Genomic DNA, 23,644 nt, shown 5'->3' on the forward strand with positions numbered 1-23,644 from the left:
TAGCTATTGAGTACTTGAAACGTGACTAGTCTGTATTGAGATGTGCTGTGAGTATAAGATACATGCTGGACTTTAAAGACTTAGTAAGAAAGAAAAAAGTAAAAGATCTCATTAATATTTTGTTATATTGATTACATGTGGAGATGATAATATCTTGGTTATATAAGGTCAATTAAAATGTGTTATTAAAATTAATTTCACTTGCTTCTTTTCGCTTTTTAAATACGGCTACTAGAAAATTTAAAATTACCTATGTGGCTCATGTCATCTTTCCGCTGGATCTATCAGGCCCTATGTGTTCTGGACCCTGCTTCCTCTCTGACCGCATCTCCTACCATGTTTCTCGTCTTTATTCACACCATTTCAACCACACTAATTTCATTGCTTAGAACAGGCAAAATACATTTCTGCCTCATGTCCTTTGCACTTGCTAATGTGTCTGCCTGGAGCTCTTTCTCGGTGTCTGTGTGACTCACTCCCTCACTTCCTTCAGGATTCTGCTCAAGTCACCTACCTTTTGAGAGATACTTACCTGATCTCTAGAACATCCCATCACCTTCATTCTCTACTGTCCTTAATCTGCGTTCTTTTTCTTTTTCTTTTCTTTTCTTTCCTTATTTTTTTTTTTTTCAGGCGGAGTCTCGCTCTGTCGCCAGGCTGGAGTGCAGTGGTGTGATCTCAGTTCACTGCAACCTCCGTCTCCCGGGTTCAAGTGATTCTCATGCCTCAGCCTCCCGAGTAGCTGGGATTACAGGCACGCGCCACCACACCCAGCTGATTCTTGTATTTTTGGTAGGGACAGGGTTTCACCATGTCAACCAGGATGGTCTTGATCTCCTGTCCTCATGATCTGCCTGCCTCAGCCTCCCGAAGTGCTGTGTGAGCCACCGCACCTGGCCCTTTTTCTTTATAATACTTATCACCACTGATGCTTTTTTTTTTTTTTTTTTTTTGAGATGGGGTCTCACCCTTTCATCCAGGCTGGAGTGCAGTGGCGCGATTTTGACTCACTGCAACCCCCACCTCCCGGGTTCAAGCAACCCTCCCTCCTCAGTCTCCCGAGTAGCTGGGATTACAGCCATGCGCCACCATGTCTGGCTAATATTTTTGTATTTTAGTAGATACAGTGTTTCACCACATTGGCCAGGCTGGTCTCAAACTCCTGACCTCAAGTGATCTGCCTGCCTTGGCCTTCCAAGGTGTTGGGATTACAGGCGTGAACCACTGTGCTCGGCCATGATGCTTTTATTTGTAGTCCTGTATCCTGACTACTTAGTATAATGCTTGATACAGAATAGGCATTTACTAACAAATTGTGAGATGAATAGCTATAGATTGTGAAGATTTTATCTCAAGTTCAATATTGACTTCTTCTGCAATAAAGTTCAGGTTCCCTAAATATATAAAGAGTAAAATAAACTCTAAATTACTTGTAACTACATGAAATTCCCTAAATAAGAAAACAGGCCAGGCATGGTGGCTCACATCTGTAATCCGAGCACTTTAGGAGGCTGAGGCTGGAGGATCGCTTGAGCCCAGGAGTCTGAGACCAGCCTGGGCAACATGGTGAAACCCCATCTCTACTAAAAAAATAAAATAAAAATTTAGCTGAGTTTGGTAGTGCATGCCTGTAGTCCCAGCTATTTGGGAGACTGAGGTGGGAGGATCACTCACCTGTGCCTGGGAAGTTGAAGGTGCAGTAAACTGTGATTATGCCACTGCATTCCATCCTGAGTGGCAGTTAGACCCTGTCTCCAAAAAAAAAAAAAAAAAGCTTTGTAAAATAAGATGGAATGAATGGCTGTTTTATTCCTTTGAAAGGAATTAAGGTAAAATAAACAACTTAGTACTACTCAATCTTTACATGTATTTGTAATTAGTAGCATGGAGAGTTTTAGAGATACTGGTGAGGAATTCAAGAAAGTAAATGAAATACAGATCAAGAGATACGTAAGAGTCAGAAACGACTTTTTCCCCATAGGTAAAATCCCATTTCTCAAAGGAATTTTTCAAATTCTTTTCCTGCTCTGGCATTTTTTATTGTATTAACAGTAATCCAGTAATTTGGACAATGTTAAGGAGCTTAGAAATTTTTGGGATACACTGAAATTTTTGTTGTGCTGGTAATTATTAACAAAACAATCTGGTTATAAAATAAATTTTTGAAAGCAGTCATTATTCTTTATTCAAAGCTTAAATGATGAGGCAGGAAAAGGAACAAAAAAGGGAAAAATGAGGACTATTTTTAACTTTGTCCTAATTTTTTAGATGTAAGATGACTATGACTAGGTGCGGTGGCTCACACCTGTAATCCCAGCACTTTGGGAGGCTGAGGTGGGTGGACTGCCTGAGCTCAAGAGTTTGAAACCAGCCTGGGCAACATGGTGAAACCCTGTCGCTACTAAAATACAAAAAATTAGCCGGGTGTGGTGGCACATGCCTGTAGTCCCTGCTACTTGGGAGGCTGAGGCAGGAGAATTGCTTGACTCCGGTAGACAGACGTTGCAGTGAGCCGAGATTACACCACTGCATTAGAGCCTGGGCAACAGAGCAAGACTCTGTCTCCAAACGAATAAATAAATAAATGGTAAGATGACTAAAGGTCTTAATGAAATAAAAGCAAAGGGATCTTGTCCTGAATATATTTATTAGGTTGGTACAAAAGTAATTGCTTTTTTATTACTTTTATGGCAAAAAACGCAATTACTTTTGCACCAAACTAATGCTTTTCTATTTCAATTTCAGTCTTGAGCACAGCATCCGCTTCAAATGTAACTGGAAAAATGAAATGACACCGACATGATATATAACAATTTGGACTGCGAAATTTATTTTTGAGTCAAGGTCTTGCTCTGTTGCCCAGGCTGGAGTGCCATGGCATGAACACAGCTGATTGCAGCCTCTACCTCCTGGGCTCAAGTGATCCTCCCACCTCAGCCTCCCAAGCAGCTGGGACCACAGGTGTGCACCACCATGCCCAGCTAATCTTTAAAGTTTTTGTAGAGACAGGGTTTCCCTAGGTTGCCCAGGCTGGTCTCAAACTCCCGGGCCCAAGCGATCCTCTCACCTCGGCCTCCCGAAGTACTGAGATTACAGGTGTAAGCCACTATGCCTGGCCAGACTGTGAAATGTAAATAGATGAAATTGACAAATCAAGGCTAGCAGTACATTAAAGACTTTTAACTAATACTTTTAAAGTATATCTCCAGTGGGCTTTTTGGATATATTGTTTTGTACTCATTTAAAAAACATTTATTAAATGTATCTTGTATGCTAACACTGTGCCAACTACCCAAGGATAAAAAATTATACTTTTATAGTAGCTATCCTTTACCGAGAGCTAACAATGTCAAGTAAGTTGTTTGCAAGGATTTTCTCAGTCAATTCTCATAGGAGAGGTAATTTTATTATTCTCAATACACAAATAAGGAGACAGAGACTTTTCAAAGAGTTTTGCTTTCAAAGAGTTCACCACTTCGAGAGACGAGAACAAGCATAAACTTAATAGAAGGTGCCAAATGCTACAATAGAGAGTGCAGAAGGATTGCCTTTAGGGGTGGCAATGAGGGAAGGCCTTCCAGAGGACAAGATGCTTGTCCTGAATTTGACAGGGGTAGGTGTTTGCAGAGTAGAGAAAAAGAGTGGAAATTATTGCTGCCACATGCAAAGGCACTAAAATCTGAAATGATTTGAGCATTAATGAAAACTTTTCCATCAGTCTTTGAGTTATTCGTTATGTAACACACATTTTGGGCAATGAAGGATCATCTGCTTGAGTTATTGCTGGGGGCCTGTAGTGCTATCAGGGCTTGTTAGGATCAGTATATTGGTTAGAACTTCATGTCCTAGGCTCGGGCCTTACCTTTGCAGGTCAGTCAGGCAGATTCCATACCGAATAGCACAGAGGTTAGGAAAATAGATTCTGTGCCAGACTGCCTGAGTTTAAATCTCAGTTCTGTCACTAATTACCAGTGAATGTGACTTTTAAAAAATTACCTAACATTTTTATGATTTAGTATCTTCATTCACAAAATGAGAACAGCAACAGAATCTAATTTATCATAACACTATTACAAGAATAAAAGGAGTCAATATAGATAAAGCTCTGAGAACAGAGCCTGGTACATAGGAAACTCTGCATAATTGTTAGTTACTAGTATTACTTGAGACTGGTATTTAAACAGAAAGCTATTTTGTTCATTCAGAATAAACTTTGTTCCTTTCTAATGATGCCCCAGTCTCCTAGCATAGTACTTTTTAAATGTTAAGATACCTAAGATAAATTTTGATTCAGAAAGTTGTTTGGAGGAAATAGGCACAGAATATTTATTCCAAGCTCTGGTAAAGGCCAGTGAGATATTCCTACGCCATAATAAAGACATATTCACTATTGATTAGGTTACTTCTGTCTCCCAGAATCATTATCTTACTCCTGAGTTTCTTCCTGCCCATGTACAGCTAGTGGTTCAGGGTGGGGAGAAGATAGAATCGGGAAAGAATCCCAGAAGTGCTAGACATTAAGCTAAGATCTTTTTGATAATATACTCAGGGTGACCTGTTTGAAGAACTACTATGCTCTACTCCACTAACTCCCTTGGGTAGAATGTGACTTGGGTTCCTAAGCTGTGGAAGGACTTTGGAATAGTCAAGGAACTCTAAGAATTGCTAAATGTCCCTGATAGACTAGAGAGAAGGAAGGTTTCACCATAGAATTAGAACTCTTTTTCTTTTCTTTTTTTTTTTTTAAGACAGTGTCTCATTCTGTTACCCATGCGGGAGTGCAGTGGTGCCATCTTGGCTCACTGCAGCCTCAAACTCTCAGGCTCAAGCAATCCTCCCACCTCAGCCTCCTGAGTAGCTGGGACTACAGGCACACATCACCACACCTGGATAATGTTTGTATTTTTTGTAGAGACGAGGTTTTGCCATGTTGCCCAGGCTTGTCTCGAACTCCTGGGCTCAAGCAATCTGCCCATGTTGGCCTTCCAAAGTGCTGGGATTATAGGCCTGAGCCACCATGCCTGGCCTACTATAGAACTGTTGTTACATTCTTTGGAACCCTCTACTAAGTAGAAGTGGCTCAGGAACTTTACCTTGTGGGTCTCAAAAACATGTTTTTTTAGGTTTGGCTTGGAGATGATGCTTCCATAAACCATCATGATTCATGACACGTTGGGTTGAAAAGACTGTAGTGGGATAGAGTTTATGTGACCAATAACCTTGTCAGCCTTAAGTCCTCCAAGACACTGGCCATAAATGCTTGAACAAGTGAAGGCAATATATAATCCAAATAATAGCACAATGTGTTCACACTGATCAAGCCTCGTCTGGAAGTTTTTCTACTTGATTCCTTCTGGAATGAAGGTAAGTTTATAGGCACACTGGAGCTCTTATTTAGTAAAGACCCTCCTGTTCCAGGGAGCTGGTTCAGAAGGCCAGAGATCAGTGGCATCCAATAACTCATGGATGGACCAGTTTGAGACTTCTACAGTGGCCATAGACACAAAGTTTATCTTCTTTTATTCTCATGAAGAACTGCTGGGGCTATCTCTGGGATCTCGAAGGACTTTTTATCTGCTGTCTAGAGGGGAGAGACGAGTCATACAAAGTAAAGTGCCAAGTTCTAAAAAAGAGAGTTTAGAGAAAAAATTGTTGTTGGGAAGTGGGAATCAAGGAAGGTCTCAAAGAAGACAAGTTGCTTGTACTGAATTTTAAAGTTGAGGAGGAGCTTGCATAGTGGACAAGGGAGCAGAAAGACGAGTGTTGCAGGAATACAGCCTGCATAACCAAAGATTCAGAAATCTGAAATCATCTGAATCTTAGTCAAAACATTTCACATTATACTCTTAGCAATTTCAATATGTTTTGAAAGGGCCTAATACTGCAGGGCTGGGAAAGAAAGTTATTCTCTTTCCAGAAAAGGGGAAGTTTGAGCTGAGTGTTGAGGACAGAAGTTTGATAAATAGAATGCGATGGAGGAGGGCTGATGCTGCATCCACCATTCTGCGATAATGAAGGAAAGGCTGAGGACGCTGCAGCGATGTCAGCAATGACGTCTTCCAGCTACTGAACCGGCTACATTTTGTTTAGGACACTTAAGTTGAGTTTTCTGTTATTTTTATAAAATGAATTCCTAGCTATGGAGAATTCAGTATGATAAGTGGAGCGCTAAAGGTAAGAGACTCTGAAATATGAAACTGGCTGACTAGAGGGGTTACGATCACAGGGTTTGAGGATCTACAACTTTTATAGGCTAGTGGTAACAGTGGAAAAATTGGTCAAATTATTATCTACTGTATCTTGGGACCAAGACTATGTAGTAACAACACGGCTATAGTTTTAGGGAAAATGTTTGGAAAAATCTCAGGTTTTCAATGTGTGTTACCTATTACTTGCGGTTAAAGAGATAGGAAAAGATACATAATCAAAATAAAGTTGGGGGTCATTTTATTAATATAAAGTAACATAGACTTCAAAACAAAAAAAAATTACCAGAAAGTTTTATTTCTTGTTGATATACAGCTTAAGGCACCAAGAAAATGTAGCATTTTAACAATTCTAAACTTAACACTGTCTAATACAAGTTTTGAATACTTGTATTTAAATACAAGTTTACTTATTTATTTATTTTTTGAAATGGAGACTCATTCTATTCCTTAGGCTAGAGTGCAGTGGTGTGATCTCAACTAACTGCAATGTCTGCCTCCTGGGTTCAAGCAATTCTCGTGCCTCAGCCTCCTGAGTAGCTGGGATTACAGGCACCTGCCACCACGCCTGGCTAATTTTTGTATTTTTAGTACAGAATGGGTTTTGCCACGGTGGCCAGGCTGGTCTCGAACCCCTGACTTCAAATGATCCACCCGCCTTGGCCTCCCAAAGTGCTGGGATTATAGGCGTGAGACACCATGCCTGGCCAAATACAAGTTTAGTCTTCAAAATATATAAAGCAAAAACTGAAGGAAGTAACTAGATGAAAAGAGAAATTAGAGGACGTATGGATTGGGCTGGCAACAACTCATCTCAGTGACCAATCTTTTAAAAAATTATTTAATTATTTATTATTTTAGAGACAGGGTCTTATTCTGTCACCCAAGCTGGAGTGAAGTGGTGCTACCATAGCTCACTGCAACCTAGAACTCCTGGGCTTAAGTGATCCTCCTGCCTCAGCCTCCTGAGTAGCTAGGACTACAGGCAAGTACCTCCATGATAGGCTAATTAAAAAATTTTTTTGTAGAGGCAGGGTGTTGTGGGTTTTTATTGTTGGGTTGAGTTCCTTGTATTTTCTGTGTATTAGTCCCTTGTTAGATGAATAGTTTGCAAATATTTTCCCTCATTCTACAGGCTGTCTCTTCAATTTGTTGATTGTTTCCTTGGCAGTGGATTTTTATTGTTGGGTTGAGTTCCTGGTATTTTCTGTATATTAGTCCCTTGTTAGATGAATAGTTTGCAAATATTTTCCCTCATTCTACAGGCTGTCTTTTCAATTTGTTGATTGTTTCCTTGGCAGTGCAGAAGCTTTTTAGTTTAGTCCTATTTGTCTATTTTTGGTTTTGTTGCCTGTGCTTTTGAAGTCTTAGCTATAAAATCTTTGCCTGGACCAATGTCCTGAAGCATTTCCCTATGTTTTCTTCTAGCGGTTTCATAGCTTCAGGTCTTACTTTTAAGTCTTTAATCCACAAGTTCGTTTTTGTATATGGTGAGCAATAGGACTAAACTAAAAAGCTTCTGCACTGCCAAGGAATAGGAGTCTAATTTCATTCTTCTGCATATGGTTATACAGTTTTCCCAATATATCATTTGTTGAAGAGACTGTCCTTTATCCAATGTATATTCTTGGCACCTTTGTCAAAAATCAGTTGGCTGTAAATATGTAGGTTTGTTTCTGGGTTCTCTATTCTCTTCCATTGGTCTATATGCCTGTTTTTATACCAATACCATGCTGTTTTGGTTACCATAGCTTTGTAGTACGTTTTGAAGTCAGGTAGTGTGATGCTTCCACCTTTGTTCTTTTTATTCAGTATTGCTTTGGCTATTCAGGGTTTTTTGTGGGCCCACATAAATTTTAGGATTGTTTTTCTATTTACATAAAGAATGTCATTGGCATTTTGACAGGTATTGTATTGACTCTGTAGATTGCTTTGGGTAGTGTGGTCATTTTAACAATATTAATTAATCCATTAGCATGGGATGTCTTTCCATTTGTTTGTGTTCTCTTCAATGTTTTTTGTCAGTGTTTTGTAGTTTTCCTCGGGGAATTCTTTCTCCTCCTTGGTTAAATTTATTACTAGGTATTTTATGTGTTTTTGGTAGCTATTGTAAATGAGATTGCTTTCTTGATTTCTTTTTCAGCTAGTTCATTATTGATGTATAGAAACTTTATTTGTTTTTGTATGTTGATTTTGTATACTGCAACTTTACTGAATTTGTTTATCAGTTCTAACAGTTTTTATGATGGAGTCTAGGTTTTTCTCTATAAAAGATCATGTCCTTTGCACAGAAGGACAATTTGACTTCCTTTATTTCCAATTTGAGTACCTTTTGTTTATTTCTCTTGTCTGATTGCTCTGGCTAGGACTTTCAGCACTATGTTGAATAAGAGTGGTGTAAGTGGGCATCCATGTCTTGTTCCAGTTCCTAGATGAAAGGCTGTCTGTCATCTTTTCCCCATTTAGTATGATGTTAGCTGTGGGTTTTTCATAAATACTCTTTATTAAGTTCAGGTATGTTCCTTCTGTGCCTAATTTGTTGAAAGTTTTTATCACCAAGGGATAACTGTAAGTCCAATCAAACCTCTTTCTTTTGTAAATTGCTCAGTCTCGGGTATGTCTTTATCGGCAGCATGAAAATGGACTAATACATGGCCCTTATGGGAATTTGCAGCCCCAATTCATTTCATCTGGGCTGTTCACAAAATTTCAATTTATGATTTCAGGACATAGCACTATCAATAAAGTGCTCTTCTGAGAAGACCTGCTCCTGACTCTAAATACCTACTCAAGTCTCAAGACTGATGTACAAATTTATAGGAAATACAGGGGATAAAGAACATAGTAAGTGATGTCTTTCTGTAAACAACCAAATTCAGAAAGATATTCTACAGGAAAAGTGATCCAAATTCTTCAACAAATTAATGGCACAAAAAATTGGGATAGGAGAAAGGGAACTGTCCAAAATTACAAAAGACTCGTAATATAGTAAACGCATATAAACCAAAGGTAGTATAGGCCTTGGTTGAATTCTAATTAGTATAAAATTAGATGATACCAATTATCATCTAATAAATTAGGTTTATTAGATGATATCTAATAGATGATATCTAGGCTAGCTATTCTTAGATGATATCAAGGAATTATTGTTTAATTTGTTAGGTGTGATAATGGCATTGTGGATTTTAAAACAAGTTATTGGCCGGGCGTGGTAGCTCATGCCTGTAATCCTAACACTTTGGGAGACCGAAGCGGGCAGATCATGAGGTCAAGAGATTGAGACCATCCTGGCCGACATGGTGAAACCCCGTCTCTGCCAAAAATACAAAAATTAGCTGGGCATGGTGGTGCGCGTTTGTAGTCCCAGCTACTCAGGAGGCTGAGGCAGGAGAATCGCTTGAACTCAGGAGGTGGAGTCTGCAGTGAGCTGAGATCATGCCACCGCACTCCAGCCTGGTGACAGAGCGAGACTCCATCTCAAAAAAAAAAAAAAACCAAAAAAACCCAAAAAACAAAAAACGAAAAAACAAGTTATCTGTTGGAGATACATACTGAATAATTATCTTTCTTGTCTTGTAGCTATCAACTTTGTCAAACCATTAAGACAATAAGAATCAGGCTGATCAGGATTAAGAATGACTGAGAGAAGATTGCAGAGACTTAGACTTTAAGCTGGGTGCAGTAGCTGGTTGAGATTTTGGGACTGCCTTACTTAGAAGTCTGATGAATGCCTTTAGTGTACAATGCCTGCATGGGAAGAAGGGCATGCATGGATATTAATCAGTTTAAGGATAAGCTGTCACCAACCATGTTTCTTGGTGAACTAAACACATTTTTAACCCAACACACATTTCTTTTTTTCTTTTTTTTGAGATGGAGTTTCACTCTTATCACCCAGGCTGGAGTGCAATGGCGCCATCTCAGCTCACTGGAACCTCTGCCTCCCGGGTTCAAGCAATTCTCCTGCCTCAGCCACCCCAGTAGCAGGAATTACAGGCATGAGCCACCACGCCTGGCTAATTTTTGTATTTTTAGTGGAGATGGTGTTTCACCATGTTGGCCAGGCTGGTCATGTACTCCTGACCTCAGGTGACCCACCTGCCTTGGCCTCCCAAAGTGCTGGGATTACAGGCATGAGCCGCTGTGCCCTGCCCCAACACACATTTCTAACCCTCTCCTTGACAATTGCCATCATAGAGCCTGGAAAACTAAGTACTGGATTGGCTTTCCCAGTTTTCTCTATACCAAGGTGTGGCCATGTGAGACATAAATGAAAATCTTTTTGCAGAGAGGCCTCTAGGAAAACTCTTTGATAAAAGAAACAAATGATGTTGGTGGTGCTCCTTTTTCCTTTCTTGAATTTGGATATGATTTCTGGAGTTGTAACAGCTCTTGCAACCATGAGGAAAATGCTCTAAACCAATGTGAGCAACTACCTACCCCCACTCTTCTTTAGAGCAATAAAAAATAAAATTTATGTTTAATTAAGCCACTGTTAGTTGAATTATTCTGTTATTTTCAGAAGAAAGCATTCCTAACCTATACATCACAGCAAAATGCTGGCAAATCCTATCTCATAAACTTTCATGAGGATTGAATAAATAAAATGCCTAACACTTGCCTAGGCAATTTACATGTTCCTCTGTCCACCCCACTTCCTAGATCAATTTAGCTACACATTGGGAGGAAGTTATAGTTTGATTATACCTTTTTATTAAAGCAGAGGTGAGTACCATATACAGTATTTTAATTTGCAAATCTGTCAGCTTTATGTAAGGTGAGGAAAACATTTTCTAGTTTGTTCCATACTCTTATTCGTCACGCTCAATATTTTTGTTGACTTCTTTGGCCAGAAGAGTTTACTGCTCCAGCATCTTCCTGGAAGAGTTCACAATTGGGCTAAATCTATTTTAACCATTTCCCTCTAGATTTTTAAATTGTACTTGCCTACACAGACATTCCCCTGCCACTTTTCTGTAAGCCTGCAGAGCCTGGCATTTTCTTCTATTTTTCTTTGTTAGTTCAGTTGCTGCCTAAAAGCAAGACTAGGCTCTCATAGAGGTAGAATGGGGCTGGGCGTGGTGGCTCACGCCTGTAATCCCAGCACTTCGGGAGGCTGAGGCGGGCAAATCACGAGGTCAGGAGATCGAGACCAGCCTGGCCAACATGGTGAAACCCTGTCTCTACTAAAAATACACACACACACACACAAAAGCCAGGCGTGGCGGCTAGTGCCTGTAATCCCAGCTACTCAGGAGGCTGAGGCAGGAGAATTGCTTGAACCTAGGAGGCAGAGGTTGCAGTGAGTCGAGATCCCGCCACTGCACTCCAGCCTTGGAGACAGAGCAAGACCCCATCTGGGAGGTGTCGGGGGGAAGAGGTAAAATGGACAGCAGCAAACCACACGTGTGATAGGAGAGAATACTGAGCTGAGACCAGTCTCCTAAAATATGAATCCGATTTCAGGATCACTCATTTATCTAACTGTCAAGAACGCCTCTGAACAGGAGGAAGACTTTGGGGAGAGGGTGGAGTTTGTTGAAAGGGTACCGAGAAGGGAGGGGGTGGTACCCAAACAATTTGTTTATATAATGTTTTATGGACCTGAAATATGTAGAAAAGTACTTTGAAACTAAAGTACTGTACTGAAGTTTAATTATTTTTCTTATTGTTTGCATATTCTCCCTCCCAGATACTTTACAGAGGGCGCTAAAGCTGATCCCCTGGGAGCTTCAGAGTTTAATGACTTCGCCTAAAGATTTCCTATTCTTTTCCACAATGTGCTAAGTCAAATTATGGCCAAATTACCAATCGCATGGTAATTCAGCTTCTAAATATATTTTGCAGAGTGTTTCCAAGAGTTAAAAAACAACAACAAAATTTTACCTAAATTGTTTTTACTTGCTTCACCTTAAATCAGTTATTCGGTTCCTTTGAAGAACATGTAGCTTTAGCAACCCCCAAAGTGAACCCAGATACCCAGGACTACTGATTGTTACGTCAGAGTTTTTGAAAACGCCAATACTGGAAACAGGCCGACAGTTAAGGAGAGGCAGGCCTCAAACTAAAGCAGAACCTTCTCAAAACTACTTATATTTCAAGAGATGGATTAAGCGAAAAGAGCTGTACAAAGAAATAAGCCATTTTCTATGCGCCTGTTATATGCAAGGCACTGCACTCCCTTGTCACTTGTTAATTTACAAGAAGACTCGCCGGTCCAGGGAAGGGAGAGGGGAACAGGTGCAAGGTTTGTGGAAGGCGGCAAACTGCACTCCATGTGGCGCGAGGCTGCGCTTGCGGAGATCCGGGTTCTGGTGCCCGGCGCCGGCAGCCAGTAGGGGCGCGCGTCCTGCGCAGTTGCGGCGCGCGGCCTCCTCCGGCTTCAGGCCGGGCCAATCAGGAGGCGGGCGGGAGGGGGCGCGGTACCGGGAGGGAACGGGGCGGGTCGGGCTTCGAGGTCAGCTGGTCCGCAGGGAAGCCTTTGGCTTTCCCACCGGCAATGGAGCGGTTGACGTTGCCTCCCGGCGGCGCGGCGGCGGTGGACGAGTACCTGGAGTACCGGAGGTAAGGCTGTGGCTCCGGGCCTGCCCCCCCGCCGCTCCGAGGAGCCAGGATCCCTGGGCTGGGGGCGCGAGCAGGGGCTCGGCGGGCGTCCGCGGGGGTTCCCGGAATCTGTGCCTGGGCTGTTGGGGGAGGCCTAGATGAATTCCAGTTTAGTCTTTGCCTAATTAAATATTGTAGGGCCACGCGGTTCTATGCAGTGATGAGTATTCCAATAACATTTAAGAGGTCCCTCTGCTCCCTTCCAAGAAGGATGACTAACACTAGATTGATACAGAGGTCCAGCTGTTTTTTAAATGGCCATTGAAAACATGCACATCGAGTACTCGGGGCTATAGAAGTTAGCATACATCAAATTAACCCAGTAATTGAGTCAACCGTGAACTTCTGAACTCGCTCCCCACCCCGAGGTGCTGGTTTTAGGAGAAAGGCACCGACTGGTGTTTGGTGTTCTGGAGAAACCCCTTCCGAAACTGGAAACGGAGTCGCTCCTTTGGCCTGAGGACGCGGTTCATTGTCCTGGGTCCTGACCGAGGCTGGTGCACCTGCAGCGATGCGCTCTTTTTCCGCTTCCTGGGGTTTTTGATCGTCCGGAATCTGGGCGGATGGGAAGTCCTGGAGAGGACCGCCTGAGGACGCGGAGTTGGGGCGGGAGGATGTGTGTGTACAAGCGGAGGGGAGACGCTCCAGGCTCCGCCAGGGAGGCCGGAGCGAGCGACAGGGCCTCCTCTGCGGCATCGTGGGTGGCCCAGATGACCCAGAGGTGTGCGCGCAGACGGCCCCCCAGCTGACTGTTCTCCCCTGCTCTGACTGCCCCGTTGGTGTAGTTTTGGGTAACCCTTAGAACTGCCTGGAGATTCTGAGCCAGAAGAATAAGGGCTAGGAGCTTGATGGGGTCAGTTCCCACGCCCGGTTCAGGGTCAGAACAGCCACCATCCCGTCCTCGCCCAGAGCAGAGCCGGCTCCTTGAGCCTCCAGTTCTCCAGAGCTTTTCCCTGGGAGCAAGTTGCTGGAGCTGGTGTTGACTGGTAACTTGGATATTTAGATATGTGAATTGTGGGCCTCCAGTTGACTCTTGCCTAGCTCCGAACATGTTAGGGCAGACCTATGTATGTAGTTATTTATTTTATTGAGAAATTATTTAGTTATTTATTTTATTGAGACGGGGTCTGACTCTTTCCCAGGCTGGAGTGCAGTGGCGCGATCTCGGCTCACCGCAATCTCCGCTTCCTGGGTTCAAGTGATTCTCCTGCCTCAGCCTCCCGAGTAGCTGGGACTACAGGCGGCCAGCTAATTTTTGTATTTTCTGTAGAGACGGGATTTCACCACGTTGCCCAGGCTGGTCTTGAACTCCTGGACTCAAGCTATCCACCTGCCTCGGCCTCCTAAAGTGTTGGGATTACAGGCCTGGGCCACCGCGCCCGGCTGGGAAATTATTTTTGCAATGGTAAATAACTTGAAACACTTCCCTCTGAAAGAGATTATCAGGTCCTTTACTGACGTCAGAATTTTAGAAAAGTGGGGAAAACAGGACTTGAGTGCCTAGATATGAAAACGTGGGCTAGGAAGGTGGGGTGGGAAGATGAGTCAAAATATGAGTTTAGAAGGAAACAAACTTTCCTTCCGAAGAGTTTTCCTGGATTTGGTCTTGCCTAGGTGCTTCGGTGGGAGTCAGTTGGGAGGGGAAGCATGCAGCCTTGTTACTCACACTGTGGGAGGCCCTGACCAGTGTCCTGGCATCACCTGTTAGCTTGTTAGAAAAGCAGAATCTCAGGCCCACTCCATACCTATTATTATTATTATTATTATTATTATTATTATTATTATTTAGAGTCTCGCTCTGTCACCCAGGCTGGAGTGCAGTGGCACTGTAATGGCTGACTGCAACCTTGACCTCCTGAGCTGAAGCGACTCTCTCTTCTCAGCCTCCTAACTAGCTAGGACTACAGGCATGCATCACCGCACCCAGCTAATTTTAAAATTTTTTGTAGAGATGGGATCTCACTAGGATGCCCAGGCTCATCTTGAGATCCTGGCCTCAAGCAATCCTCCCACCTCAGCCTCCCAAAGTGCTGGTATTACAGGTGTGAGCCACCACAGCTGGCTTTATGATGTGTGTGTGTGTGTGTGTGTACATATATATATATATTTATTATTATTATTATTGTTATTTTTTTTTTTAGATAGAGTCTTGCTCTGCTGCCCAGGCTGGAGTGCAGTGGCGCTATCTCAGCTCACTGTAACCTCTGCCTCCGCGGAAGTGATTCTCAGTGCCTCAGTTTCCAGAGTAGTTGGGATTATAGGTGCCCACCACCATGCCCTACTAATTTTTGTATTATTGGTAGAGACAGGGTTTTGCTATATTGGCCAGGCTGGGCTCGAACTCCTGACCTCAAGTGATCCGCCTGCTTCGGCCTCCCAAAGTGCTGGGATTACAGGCATGAGCCACTGTGCTGTGAGTCTTAATCTGCATTTGAGCAAGATCCCCTGGGGATTCTGTAAGTACAATAAAATTTGAGTTGCACTGGTCTAGAACTTAAATATCAATGACATCTTACTTTTAAAAGATCTTTTAAAGATCCGTATTTATCTTAAGATCTTAATACCTGTTGGTATTCTTGATAGCTACAAGAAAATGAAATGGCCCAGAATTTATCTCAGAATTAAATGCCCTTTGTTTCTTTACTATTATGTATCTAGATTGTTTATGTAAAGAAGGCGGTTTTGATTATTTCATAGCTTATAAATTGGTTTTTCTTTTTTTCTAATGGCAAGTACATAGAGCAATGGTTTTTATTTTCTACCGCAGCTAAAGGCTTCAAAGTGTGGAAAAAAGCATGTATTGCACAAAAAAGTGTGTAGCATTCTACAAACATCACTTTTTGTGACTTTTCAAGAGGAGTATTTTCAGGGAGAAATGTCTTCAGTTTTGGAAAAACTTCTTTTAATCGTGCTTTCTTTTCCTCCAGGGAGGCCAACTCTTAATTTCTTTTCATAGAAATAGTGGGGGCTTAATGTTTTCCCATAATATTTTGGGTTCTTACTTCTGAAATTAACCCATGATAAACGTGATTACCTAACACACAGATGTGGTTGGAGCTTGTGCTGAACCAAGTGTGTATTTAGGTTCCGCATTAGTTTAAACCCCTGGCCAGGGTTTGGAGATAGGTATGGAAATTAGTCATGTTGGCTTCTGCTTTGATGTTTTTTGTACTCTTTTGGGATACATTTTCAAAGGAGGTAAATGTTAGAATTTTTAGCAGTTAAGGCTCTGCCTTTAATGAGAGGAATGAGTATCTTTGCTTCAGTATCAAAGGAAAAGCTGAGATGAATATGTGATAACCCTCTGTTGATAAAACTGGATCAGTAAAGTTGCATTATGAATTCATTGTCTTTCCTATTTATAACCCTCTTATATAGGAAGTGGAGGGGAGAAAAGATTTCTTTTCTCACCCATCACTAGGTTCATGGCTGAGACACCTATGTTTCTGGATCAAACCGATAGTTGGGCTGCCTATTCTCGTGGCCCAGTAATGCGATTCAGATGAAATGGGAAAGAAGGGAGATTATTTCTGTAACTGGTTATAGGGAGAAGGCCTGGAAGATATCGCCAGACCAATTCAAAATTACATATGTTTATATGTATATATATGTTTATGTGTAAGTGTGCATTTATCTAAAGACATAAATGATTAACTTCTAATCTATAACTAAGATCTGAGTCCTGAAGACCTTCCTCTGGAGCCTCAGTAAATTTAGTTAATCTAAATGGGTCCATGTGCTGGGGTGATTACTCTCGTCTTGTCTCCTGCTAAATCATGGAGGTTTGGGGAGTTCCTTCAGACCCCCAGTAAACTTGTTTGTGGATGTCTGGGGAGTTTCTTCAGACCCCCAGTAAAACTTGTTTAGTCCCAAACGGGTCCTTTAAGAATTCCTTCGTTATGTTGTCATGCTTCAAGGCCCAGGAAAGGCCTGGGCAAACGCTTGGTGGGCTTTTGTTACATTCCAGCCTTTATATAAGGACCCTGGTTCTATCAGCTTTTAATATTTAACTTAACCACTCAGTCAGTGCTGAAACAGTTGTTACGGAGACCTGGCCTGCCACATCTGTAAGAAAAGACAGATTTACAAAATAAAAGCTTACAAATTTATTTAATATTTGCAGTGCCCTGGTCATAGCTCACCCGGAAAATAAATACTCAAAGCTTAAGAGAAATATATATTTTTGTTGTAGAATTGTTGGTGAGGATGATGGAGGGAAACTTTTTACTCCTGAAGAATATGAAGAATACAAAAGAAAAGTTTTACCTCTGCGCTTACAAAACAGATTATTTGTGAGCTGGCGGTCACCAACAGGGATGGATTGTAAACTTGTGGGCCCAGAGACACTGTGTTTTTGTACACATAGGTAAGATACTTTATTGCAAAGTTTTTTGATAATTAGAAAATAAAAAGCTAAGCATATCTTACTTCTACAAATTATAATGATTGAGAAACATTTAACAATTGTCCTTTATATAGTAGAGTAGAAATTATCAGCTGGGGATGGTGGCTCATATCTGTGTTATCCCAGAACTTTGGGAGGCCGAGGCAGGAGGACTGCTTGAGCCCAGGAGTTTAGTCTGCAGTGAGCTATGATTGTGCAACTGCATTCAAGCCTGGGTGACAGAGAGTGAAACCTTGTCTCTTAGAAAACAAAAATTGGCCGAGCTCAGTGGCTGACACCTGTAATTCCAGCACTTTGGGAGGCCGAGGTGGATGGATCACGAGGTCAGGAGTTTGAGACCAGTCTGGCCAACATAGTGAAACCCTGTCTCTACTAAAAATACAAAAAATTAGCTGGGCGTGGTGGCACACGCCTGTAATCCTAGCTACTTGGGAGGCTGAGGCAGGAGAATTGCTTGAACCTGGGAGGTGAGGTTGCAGTGAGCCGAGATCACGCCACTGCACACCAGCCTGAGTGGCAGTGTGAGACTCTGTCTCAAAACAAAACAAAACAAAACAAAAAACAAAAAAAACCCCACAAAAATTATCTAAAGGTTTTTAAAGCTATAATTAAAAATTTTCCATCATATCTTATTAGTGCTCATCATGGAGTCTGTCACCTTAAGCAGTTCTCTTGCCATTGGTAAAAATGTTTGGTGGCCCTGTGGGTTTGCCAGGGGTCTTTCAGTTTGACTGGGGAGCGGTAAAAATGTTTGGTGGCCCTGTGGCTTTGCCAGGGGTCTTTCAGTTTGACTGGGGAGCAGTCTACCTACATCTCACATCATTGGAGAAAGTAGAGAATGGGTCATCAGACTGAGGAACTACTTTAAGCGTTGCTTGAATTGACCCACACTGATCATGCTGTCCATCTATAAGTATAAACATTTCTCCTCAAATTTACTAATTGCCTTTTATACCTTAAGGATCTGCTGTGTTGATACCTTTCTTTAAACAAACAAGCACACTGCTGTGCATTACAAATGGTCGTGTTCCAAGAAAAGTGCCTAAAGGAAAGGAAATAAGTGAGGCTTCAGTTTTTGGCTTGAGTTGTCTGTATCTGAAGTTTGCGTTTTGCTGTGTGTATGCTCTACTTTAAATTTTGCTACCGTCTCACAGTTGTAAAGTTCAGAATACCTAAGCTGCTTCACAGAAAAGTCTCTGAACCTGTTCCATGTTTTCAGGCAGCAACTTTAACTTTCGGTTCCAAGAGGAACCACCCTATTCTGATAGCAGTTTCTGGGGCTCTTTCACAGAGACTCTTTGTATAGTTGCTATTTACAGAGTTGCAGTTTGCCAAAGTTTGTTAGGCAGTTGCTAGGATGAGTAATGTTGTATATAGATTGACTATAAATTTATTTATCAATTCCAACTAAAAACACTGAGGAGGAATGGAGGATAAGGGATGTGTTGATATCTTTCAGAATTAAAGAGGGGTTTTGTAAGTTTGTGATAGTTTTATAATTTGTTCTTACACAAATTTAGTGCCACTTTCTAATCTCTGTATAACTTATACAGCATGAACTTGAACGTCAGAATTGATCCAACTCAACTTTTTTTTTTTTTTTGAGACAGGGTCTTACTCTGTCACTCAGGTTGGAGTGCAGTGGCACGATCTTGGCTCATTGCAGCCTCGACCTCCTGGGCTCAAGCGATCCTTCGACCTCAGCCTCCCAAGTAGCTGGGACCACAGGCGTGTGCCACCACATCCAGCTAATTTTTGTATTTTTTTGTAGAGAAGTGGTTTGGCTTTGTTACCCAGACTGGTCTGGAACTCCTGGGCTTAAGTTATCTGTCTACCTCGGGCTTTCCAAAGTACTCAGATTACACGTGTGTGCCACCATGCTCAGCTCACCCAACTCAACTTTGATGGAGAAGTTATTATATTTAGTACCAATCCACTCAGTGAGATTTCTTCCAAACTTTTTCACTGCAGTATAAAAGTGGTATATGATTATCAAGGAAAATGGGGGATATATAGAAACATAGAATATATTCTATATACAATATATAGAAGCAGCTCACTACCCAAAGCCAGCTGCTAGTTTTTTTTTTTTTTACAATATCTGTATGACTTTTTCTTTTTTTTTTTGAGACGGAGTTTCACTCTTGTTGCCCAGGCTGGAGTGCAGTGGCGCGACCTCAGCTCACTACAACCTCTGCCTCGTGGGTTCAAGCGATTCTCCTGCCTCAGTCTCCCGAGTAGCTGGGATTACAGGCATGCACCACCATGCCCGGCTAATTTTGTATTTTTAGCAGAGATGGGATTTCTCCATGTTGGTCAGGCTGGTCTCGAACTCCCAGCCTCAGGTGATCCACCTGCCTTGGCCTCCCAAAGTGCTGGGATTACAGGCGTGAGCCACTGTGCCATTTAACTGTTGTTAAGTATGTGTGTGCATAAAATACTGAGCCACTTTTTAATGACAGAATCATAGAAATATGTTTCCACATTGTTATGTGCTGATCAAAAACAAGATTTTTAATACCTGCCAGCTAGTCTCAGCTAGTCCAGTGGTGTTTATCTGTGTTCTCCGGAGCTGTGAGGGAGCCTTGGGGGTGTGCCAGGTGGAAGGGCAGGTTAGGAGAAGGGGAAACTCTATTCTGTTCTTCCTCTCGCTTTAACCAATTCTGCGTTTGTTTTATGTATTCTGGTTCTATAAAAGATTTTATTTGACAAAAGAGTTTCACTGCTAAAATGTTTGAAAACTGTTGTCTAGTAATTTACTTACTGGTTCTCTTATGTCGTGTGGGTGTGTGTATAATGTAGCTGATATAAGTACTATTGCTAATATTATTGGTATGCATAAAGCTTTTTCTATATATGGAATTATTTTCTTAGGGTATAGTTTCCAAAAATGAAATTTCTGGTTCAAAGAATGGACCTTTTCAAGTTTCTTGAAACATTATTAAATAGAATTTGTTCTTTTGTAACACTCTTTTTTTTTTTTTTGAGACAGAGCCTCGCCTGTTGCCCAGGCTGGAGTACAGTGGTGCCATCTCAGCTCACTGCAACCTCTGCCTCCTGGGTTCAAGGGATTCTCCTGCCTCAGCCTCCTGAGTAGCTGGGACTACAGGCATACACCACCATGCTGGGCTAATTTTTGTATTTTTAGTAGAGATGGGGTTTTCATCATGTTGCCCAGGTTGGTCTCGAACTCCTGAGCTCAAGTGATCCACCTGCCTTGGCCTCCCAAAGTGCTGGGATTACAGGCATGTGCCACAGGCTCCTGGCCCTTTCGTAACACTCTTGATAGCTTTGTGTATTACACATAGTTTTTAAAAACTTTGACTCTTTTTGCTAAGTTAAAATGGTATCTCATTTTAATTTGCATTTCTTTTTTTTCTTCTTTTGAGACGGAGTCTTTCTCTGTTGCCCAGGCTGGAGTGCAGTGGCGTGATCTCAGCTCACTGCAAGCTCCGCCTCCCGGGTTCACACCATTCTCCTGCCTCAGCCTCCCAAGTAGCTGGGACTACAGGTGCCCACCACCACGCTCGGCTAATTTTTTGTATTTTTAGTAGAGACGGGGGGTTTCACTGTGTTAGCCAGGATGGTCTGGATCTCCTGACCTCATGATCTGCCCGCCTTGGCCTCCCAAAGTGCTGGGATTATAGGCGTGAGCCACCGCAACCGGCCTTTAATTTGCATTTCTTTGATTAATATTGAGAATAATAAATTTAGTATTATTTTACTGAATATCACCTTTGAGAAGAAAGTGAGTGATCTATTTAAGAAAATTACAATACTGTAAGAAGGAGCTTTGGCTTTCAAAAATATTGATAATTTATTTTGAAGTCAAAAGTTATATTAAAATAAATTACATCAACACACGTTTATTGAATATATTTCTATTTTAAGTAGCAAACATGCAAATAAATTTAAGTAATGCACTTTGACAAAAATAACATTGGTAAAGAACTTTTTCTTTTCTTTTTTTTTTCTGAGACGGAGTTTCGCTCTTGTTGCCCAGGGTGGAGAGCAATGGTACGACCTGGGCTCACCGCAACCTCTGCCTTCTGGGTTCAAGCAGTTCTCCTGCCTCAGCTTCCTGAGTAGCTGGGGTTACAGGCGTGTGCCACAACGGCCAGCTAATTTTTTATTTTTAGTAGAGATGGGGTTTCTCTATATTGGTCAGGCTGGTCTCGAACTCCCGACCTCAGGTGATCCACCCGCCTCAGCCTCCCAAAGTGCTGGGATTACAGGCATGAGCCACTGCGCCTGGCCTGAACTTTTTCATACTCTTAGGCTGTGCTTCTCTATTAAGGAATCTGTAGAGGTAAGTGTTTTAAGGAAATTATATAATTATTCTTTGTATTGCTGTGAAACAGCTTCTTAAATAACTAAAAATAGAAATCTAAAAGAGTAAAGATTTCCTCTGACCAAAGCAACATAGGTGATACAAGTACTATATGTAGGAGAGTTTATTTTCACCTTACTATGAAGAATAATAAAGCAATAATAATTAAAAAATCATATCTGCCTTTAATATAATAGAAATTGTAATTTTTGATAATACCTCTATTGTGTTTATATTTCTCTCTCTCCTTTTTTAGGTATAAACAACATAAAACTGACTTGGAAACGATTCCTCAGCAGCGCCCCATTGATCTGCCCTGCCAAGTGACTGGCTGCCAGTGCAGGGCTTACCTTTATGTCCGCTTGAGTGGTAGCCAGCCCATTCGCTGCAGGTGCAAACACTTTGCTGATCAGCACAGTGCTGTGCCTGGCTTTATATGCAATACATGTGAGTTATATTATTATAAACACATAAACTCAGAATGTTTATATGTCTTCCTTGAATATTTAACGTGCTTTTTTACTGGTTGTAGAGTTAATATTCAGTTGTATTAGTTGTAGAGTTAATATTCAGTTATAGCGTTAATATTAAACAACTAAGTAGAATTCAGTGGATAGATACTCTAAGATTTCATTTTTGTGGAAGATCTCAGAGTTAATGGTATGCTTGATAATCATAAACCCTCATCTCATATAGTTCAGATAATTTAAGTAATAGTAATGGATTTTTAAGAATTGCCAGATGTGATCTGATTCAAATTTTTGAATATGGGAGTTGAATCAACTAAATTCTATTCATAGTTTTTAAAAAAGCATTTTATAAGTCAAAAAACTTTTATGGTTTGCTGATAGATTAACATAGCATGATCATTTTAATGCTTTGTATGCAGTAATACCCTTACCTTAATACCTGTACCCAAATTCCAACCTCTACCCCTTTTGCCCTTACACTGGATCATCCATTCAACTAGGTAGAGTGCTAGTCCATTAGTTTCCTTCAGGAGATAGTCAATCCAGTTGTTGTTATAGTAGTTTGAGTTGAAATCTTATGGTGAAGTATGTAATAAAACATTTTTAATGACAGTGGCAGGAATAAATGTTTCATTGGCTGAATATGGAAGTAGTTGGAGAAAACTGATTTATTTATATGCCTTGGTTCATATATATATATATATATATATATATATATATTTTTTTTAATGGAGTTTTGCTCTTGTCACCCAGGCTCTTGTCACCAGGAGTGCAGTGGTATGATCTTGGCTCACTGCAGCCTCTGCCTCCAGGGTTCAAGTGATTCTCCTGCCTCAGCCACCCAAGTAGCTGAGACTATAGGTACCCGCCACTACGCCCGGCTAATTTTTGTATTTTTAGTAGAGATGGGGTTTTGCCATGTTGGTCAGGCTGTTCTCAAACCCCTGACCTCAAGTGATCTGCCCGCCTCGGCCTCCCAAAGTGCTGGGATTCCAGGCGTGAGCCACCGTGCCTAGCTGTTCCCATGTATGTTTGTCAGAGGTGTGAATGGGTAAAGATTTTGTTAATGGTATATTCTGGCCTCCATTACAATGTGGCTTGATTTTTTTATACAACAACTTTTCTAAGATGTAATTCACATGTCATACAATTAACCTATTTAAAATGTGCAGTTTAATGATTTTTAATATATAATCAGCATGCATGTTGTGTAACCACCAGCACAATACATTTCAGAACATTTTTCTCACCCCAAAAAGAAACTCCATATTCACTAGGAGTCCTTCCTTACTTTTCTCTCTCCCCAGCCCTAGGCAACCCATAATCTACTTTCTGTTTCTGGATTTGCCTATTCTGGACATTTTATATAAATAGAATCATAGAATATGTGGTCTTTTGTGACTGGCTTCTTTCATTTAGCATGATGTTTTCATGATTCATCCATGTAGCCTATATCAATACTTCTTTCCTTTTTATTGCTGAGCAAGATTCCACTACACCCTTTCTGTGTCTACAGGTTGGCCTTCTAATTTGGCTTTTATGGGGAGTTGATCTGTAGGAAGATTTCTACATTATCTCTTCACCTGGTCCTGGCCACTGGGCTGTCCCCGCCATGCCTGCTTATAATTCA

The 23,644-nt window shown here is 41.4% G+C and overlaps 1 protein-coding gene across 11 annotated transcripts in view; it reads left to right on the forward strand.

The window, feature by feature from the left end:
- The first annotated feature begins 1,729 nt into the window (after nt 1-1,729).
- The window catches only part of FAM221A (family with sequence similarity 221 member A), a 33,001-nt gene continuing 11,086 nt past the window's right edge, over nt 1,730-23,644 (forward strand). For 4 of the 11 annotated variants that reach the window (XM_055347326.2, XM_055347327.2, XM_055347325.1 and 1 more), the window contains exons 1-3: nt 12,628-12,770; nt 17,002-17,175; nt 21,801-21,991. In XM_055347326.2, the coding sequence (XP_055203301.1) occupies nt 12,706-12,770; nt 17,002-17,175; nt 21,801-21,991 (430 nt within the window). In that variant the 5' untranslated portion in view covers nt 12,628-12,705. Of the gene's footprint in view, nt 1,830-12,567; nt 12,771-15,004; nt 15,266-17,001; nt 17,176-21,800; nt 21,992-23,644 lie in introns of those variants that run through there. The other 7 variants (XM_004045184.5, XM_055347328.2, XM_055347329.2 and 4 more) reach the window with 6 other exon arrangements.

The sequence above is a fragment of the Gorilla gorilla genome, chromosome 6 (genome assembly GCF_029281585.2).
Source record: "Gorilla gorilla gorilla isolate KB3781 chromosome 6, NHGRI_mGorGor1-v2.1_pri, whole genome shotgun sequence".
NCBI lineage: Eukaryota > Metazoa > Chordata > Mammalia > Primates > Hominidae > Gorilla > Gorilla gorilla.